Source organism: Canis lupus, chromosome 28 (assembly GCF_011100685.1).
Source record: "Canis lupus familiaris isolate Mischka breed German Shepherd chromosome 28, alternate assembly UU_Cfam_GSD_1.0, whole genome shotgun sequence".
Classification (NCBI taxonomy): Eukaryota; Metazoa; Chordata; class Mammalia; order Carnivora; family Canidae; genus Canis; species Canis lupus.
In genome coordinates this window covers 33,038,050-33,044,023 of record NC_049249.1, presented here as the reverse complement: position 1 = coordinate 33,044,023, position 5,974 = coordinate 33,038,050, and the positions used below count along the sequence as shown (strand labels likewise).

General features: G+C 62.0%; 1 protein-coding gene across 1 annotated transcript in view; it reads right to left on the bottom strand.

The window, feature by feature from the left end:
* Positions 1–759: 759 nt before the first annotated feature.
* The window catches only part of HMX2 (H6 family homeobox 2), a 7,922-nt gene continuing 2,707 nt past the window's right edge, over positions 760–5,974 (bottom strand). The window contains exons 2-3 of the mRNA XM_038577970.1: positions 2,311–2,579; positions 760–1,413 (exon numbers count right to left, since the gene is read on the bottom strand). Of these exons, the coding sequence (XP_038433898.1) occupies positions 860–1,413; positions 2,311–2,578 (822 nt within the window). The 5' untranslated portion in view covers position 2,579 and the 3' untranslated portion in view covers positions 760–859. The remainder of the gene's footprint in view (positions 1,414–2,310; positions 2,580–5,974) is intronic.

Sequence of the window (5,974 nt, the reverse complement as noted above, 5' to 3'; positions counted from 1 at the left end):
GGAAGATGCTCGTCCGGGGAAGGCAGCGCTTCTGCAGGGAGGCTTCCCCGCCTTTGTCCCTCGCCGCGCGGGCTCCCGAGCTGGATGCCGGCGCAGGTGCGCCTCCGCCTGCGCCAGGTCTACGGGCACCCGGGACTGGAAGGGGGTGCAGCTGGGGCCCGCGTACCGCCTCGGCGGCGCCAAGGTCCCCACCCTTAACCCCAGGCCCCGTCCCACCCTCCCCGTTGGGCGAGCAGGACCTCTCCGGTCGCACGCCTGCCTCCACCGAAAAGCGAGAAATGCCGCGCGTTAGCACGCTGGGCAATCAATCTCACCAAAGTTAGCAACGATGCTTAAAATGTTTTATTTTTTCTTTGTTTGTTTACCTCTTTAAAAATATTTACAGATCTGAAATCTTCCCCCTTTCGCCCCTACCCATCCTCGGGACGAGGAAATCGTAAAGAGGCGTTGCGATAATTGTCCAAAGCCCCCGGCTGTTGTGCGTGTGCATGTACGTACATACAGGTGTATATATACGGGGAGAGGAGTGTACCTGGTTTGGTTGGTGTTTTTCTGACTTTCCCTCCCCGCCCCCCTACCAATCAATGTAGATTATTTGGCCGAAACTCCCTTTCCCACCGCCACCCGAGAACATCCCCTCCAAAATGGTTTTCAAAGCGCATCGGTTTGTTTTGGGTAGCAAGCAGGCGATCTGGCTTGAGAAGTTGCCGATAAATACCCGAAACAATCAAAACAAAAGAGCAGGGCAGAGGCCATAAATAAGAGATAATGAATACACATGGTGTATTTCTTAGTATTTCTGGCAACAGCCCGCCGCGCCCCGGAGCGCCGGGAGGGGGCGGCGGGAGGCGGCGGCCGCTCAGTAGTCGAGCTTGTTGTAGAGGTTGTAGAGAGGTAAGGCCGAGAGGTTGCTGCCCGGGTAGTAGAGCGGCGCGGGGAAGGCGAGCGAGCGCGGCACCGGCACGCGCAGCAGCGAGCTGTCCCGGAACACGAGCGGCATCCCCACGAGAGTCTGCGCCGACGCGTGTGCCATGTTGGCCGCCTCCAGCTCCGCCGAGAGCTGCCGCTTCCACTTGTTGCGGCGGTTCTGGAACCAAGTCTTGACCTGGGTCTCGGTGAGCTGCAGGCTGGAGGCGAGGCAGGCGCGCTCCGAGCTGCTCAGGTAGCGCTTCATGTCGAAGGTGGACTCGAGCTGGTACACCTGGCTGCGCGAGAAGACCGTGCGCGTCTTCTTCTTGGCGGCGCCCGCCTGCCGCTCGGCGCCTCCGTCCCGCGGCCGCTCGGGCCCTGGCGACGGCGAGCCCGCGGGCAGGAGCCTCTCCTTCTCCTCCTTAAAGTCCGGGTGCGAAGCAGAGAGGAAAGGCGTGCGCTCCGAGCTCGCCGGCCCCGCGCCGCCGCCGCCCTTGGGGGTACCTGGAGAGGGAGAGCAGGCAGGAAGGCATGGACGGGGGAGCCTCCGGACCCCCCAGCCCCGGCCGAGGCCAGGGCGATGCCAGGCGGCTGCAGCCCCGGTCCCATCCCCTTCCTCTTCTCCCTCTCGCTGGAACCCAGCGCCCGGCACCCCGGCCTTGAAAAAGCAACGGGACCCAGCGCCTTCCAGTACGGGGTCTCCCTCTGCGCCCCCGGCTTCGTGGAAAGGACATGTGGCAGCAGGGGGAGGAAGTCTGCACGGGGTGCATTAGCATCATTTTAAAAGGTGATTTTGCCTCCTGATAACCGAGCTGGAAGGGTTCCCCGAGCTTTATAGTGTGGCATCATTTCACAGGCCGTTTGTTCGGAAATCACGCTAAGGACCAACGCGGGGCTCCCCTTCGTCAGTGTTGTAAAGAGGAACCATCTCTGAAAGGCACCATTGTCAATCATCTTGGAGTGGTAATCAGGCCGGGGGGGGGGGGCGGGCAGAGGGGGGGGAGAGGAGGAAAAAAGAAGCTGGAAGAGATTGCGGTAGAGACAGATGGACCGCTGGGACCCGACTTCTAGACCTCTTGTTCGGAAAGTATCCGACCGATGTACAAAGGGGACACTGAGGGCAGGGCCGTGTGTGCGGCCCGCCCCGGACCAGCCCGCGGTGGTACATTCTCCTGCCAACCCAGCCGTCTCCGAGCCCGCGCCGCGCGAGGTCTGTGTTCCCGTCACCTCCCGAGCCCCCTCCGGGAGGAGGAGACAACAACGCGCGCGTGTGCCCTCCCTCCTCCCTGGACCCCGGGCGGGCGGCCGGGGCTCTGGCCAGAGGGGACCTGGATGGACCCCGGCACAGCTTCCCTCCCCTAGAGCTTGCTCGCGGCCGACCCGGCGGCGGGCGATCCTTACCCAGGCAAGGAAAGGGGATGGGGGGGTGATGCTTGGGGCCCGGCTCCTTGGGGCCGCGCGGGTCTGGGCAGAAGCAGGCAGGTGCCTTCCAGCCGTCGTCCGGCTCCTCCTCCTCCGAGGACACGGACAGGCTGCGCTTCCTGGCCGGCCAGCCGGCGGGCTCCCGTGGCACCTCCGAGGGGCCCCCGCCCAGGATGGACTGAATGGTGAAGCTGGAGACGCCGCCGGCCGCCGGACACCCCTTGCCTGCATCTTCCTTGCTGCCCATCCTGGGTTCATAAGAAATCGGAGGAAACCAAGAACTCCCTTTAGAGACGATCTGGGTGGAAGGTGGTGCAGGCAGGCAGGCGGGGGGAGGGGCGGGGAGGGGAGCCGGGGGGAGGGGGCGGCGAAGCTGGCGAGGCGTCCCCTTTGCGCGGGGGACACGCGGGCACGGGATGGCTGCGCGGGGACCCCTGCCTGCCCGGCTCTGGGTGCGCCCGCCCAGCCCCGCCGCGAATGCCCCTTCCTTGCCCGCCAGCTCGCGGGGTCTCCGCCGGCGCGGAGGTGGCGCGGCCTCATTTGCATAGAGGTTACCCGGCCGCGGCCAATCGCAGCGCCGCCGAGCGGCCCCGGAAATTTTCAAAAAGCCCAGGCCCTGCACGCAGCCAGTGTGCGCCCCGGAGCGCGCCGAGACCCCGGCGGGCATCTGCTGTGTCCAACCAGGCACTGCCTGGCGGGCAGCAGCACAGGTTCCAGCCCACGCCCCCGGCCACTGTGGCGACTCCCACGGCCCGGACTCTGGCCCTCTGGAGGGGCAGGGGCGGCGCGGGGCTCCGAGCTGGAGTGGCCCGACGCCTCCCTCGAGCGATCTGTCCTCGCACCGTCGAAGGAGCTCCTACAGGCTGCTCCAAGACCCTCCCCAGCCTCCCACCCCTTCTCCCCCACGGCGGGCGGCGGGGGTGCAGAGCTGGCACCCCAAGACCGCTGCGTCCCGCATGGGAGGGAGGGGGTTTAGGAGCATGCGCCTCCTCCGAACTGGGAGCTTAACTGGGAGTCCCAGGAACAGACAACTTCTGTGCATCCCAGCCTACAGAACTCACCCCTGTAACAGGCCCAACATGTTAGCCTGCATGATCCTTGGGGATGGGGAGGAGAGACCTAGATCTTGCTGCAAGGGATCCTGGTTCGAGTCCCAGCGCCACCATTTACAGACTGCGTGGAGTAGGACAAGTCCAGTCCCAGTTATACCCTCACTGCCCTCACAGGTGAAATGAATTTCTCAATAGCATCTCCACATTTCTCCCGTTTTGAGGAAGGCATCAGATAGGAGAGGAAAAGGCACCAAAAGCCCAGAAGCACTAGGAGATCATAATAGCTATTCTGTAAACTTTTGCTGAATAGCCCATGGCCCACCCTCTGTTTCACAAGTGATCCTCGGTTTTTGGCCAATATTGCAGGCCACGGAATTGCTGCAGAAATAGAAGCGCTTTGATGCTGGGAAGAAGAAGAAGGAGGTGAGAACAGGACATGGTTTTAGAATAAGGCAAAATCGAACCAAATCTCACCCGGGTGACCTTGGGCACGATACTAAAACTTTCTGAGCAGCGGTTTCCTCCTTTCCCAAAATCCGAGGAAGCAATGCCCACCTCCAAGAAGTTAGCTTAGGTCAAAGTGGCCAACTCCAAGACGCCGGGTAAGTGTTCAAGAAACCGTGGTTCGTTCTCTCCTTGCAGCGGCCTCTAAGCCCCGGCTCTCGCCCCTTTAATTCCCAGATCGGCTGTTACTGGATCTAATAGCAGCCTGGTGCTGGCAAAACGGTACCAGGGCACAGTTGTCTACACAAGCATCGAGGAAACCAAGGTGAGGTAAGACCCCAAGGCACTAAGGCAACGCCATCCTCCCGAGCTGCGACCTCGGGACCCATCAGCGGAGAGCTCCTGGGATATTCCCCCAAAAGCAACCAAAGTGATAGGAGACTCTGGAGTCAATCCCCACAAATGTCCAGACACTGCACCATGACGGTGCAGTTCCCTCCTCGCCCGCGCCGCGCGGGGTTATTGAGTAAAGCGCTTATAATATCATTAGCCGGTGAGTTACCGACTGCAGCCCTACCCGTGGCAAAACCTCTCGCTACTTAACTCCTCGAAGGGCTCGTTAATGGGCTAATTGATTAGGAGTCGGCAGTGCAGCCGAGCAGGGGCAGGCGAGGGGGTGGAGGTAGGGGCTGTGCGCCTCGGCCCGGGAGGCCGGCGAGGGGCAGGTGCCGGCCTCCGTCACCGCATTAACCTCTTCAGGGCTCGGCGGCGGGGTCGAGACACATTACAAATGGTCAGCTTTAATCATGGTGTCAGCTCATTAACCCGGAAGGACCCGGCGCTGAAATACAATTTGTGCGCCCTCTGCGCGGCGGCGCAGGCTCGTGGCCCACTCGCAGCCTGTCCCGCGCGCTCCCGCAGGGTGGGGGGTAGAGGGGAGGTTCCTGGAAAGACCGAGCCCACTCTCACCCGCCTGCGGCCTCTCCGCCTGCCTCAAGCACCCTGAGTCGGCTCTGTCTCCCGCCCCTGGCCAGGCGAGGCGACCCCGAGGGACATTGGCCAAGCCGGAGAGCAGAGCTGGTTAGGCTCTGGGGAGGAAAGTGGAGTTGGTGGGGGGCATTGGTTTGACCCTGTTTACCTGGTGCTGACAACCTGGAACACGCCCGGAGCAGCCCACCGCTCTTCACTTTAATCCTCACTGCAGACCTATGGTGCAGACCTTCATCCCCATGCTACAGGCAGAGAAACTGAGGCCCAGCCCGAGCAGAGGAAGCAAAATTGAAGCTCAAGGTTGTTCCACTGCCAATACCAAGCCCCTGGGAGGTGGTGAGGGGTGGGGCAGGCTTTGGCATGGAGTTTGGAATGGCTGCTGCGGGGAAGACTGTGAGGACCTCAGCTATCTGGCCGCTGCCAGGGCAGATGTATGGGTGGGGTCAAGGGCCCACGGAGTTGGCCTCTGCCAGGGCAGGGGACCATGCGAGGTGGTAGCCTCTGGGGTGGGCCTTGGAGAAGCAGCTCCAAGGCCAGTAGTAGCGAGGGACTCCGGGTGGGGAGAGGGGTGTGGCGAGGGGGCTGACCCCTGCGGCCTGGTTTGAGAACTCAAAACTAGGAAACCACGCAGCCCCGCCACCCTACAACCTCGCCCCCGCCTCCCACCCCAGGCTAGTCTGGGAAGTCAAAAGGAGCCATCTGGCTTCCCTCGTACTCTGCTTGCTCGCTACTTCCTCTCACATTGACTGTCCGGTCTACACAGAGGTGCGCTATAGTTGAATCCTGCGTAGCCTCCACTACCTCCACACCCCACGTATCTTCAGATGCACATGCATTAAGCCACATGCACGCTCTTGCATAAACGCTTACGCATTCACACGCATTGAGTCAGCAGATTTTCGTTAAAATCTAGGGCACGTGCACACTCACATGTACACCCTCACACGTGCACTCGCACACTCTACCCTGAGCCAGGGAAGTGATGGTGGGCGCAGGACGAAGGCGGGGAGGCCACGACAGAGACCAAGCAGACTCTCGGCTCTGCCATCCGAAGGATTCTCCTCTGGGCTCTCCTTTGCAATTCCCAACTGGTCACCGGTCTCCCACCCTTCGTGCACTGATGACAGTCACCCCACAGGAGCCGGAAGGCCAAGACT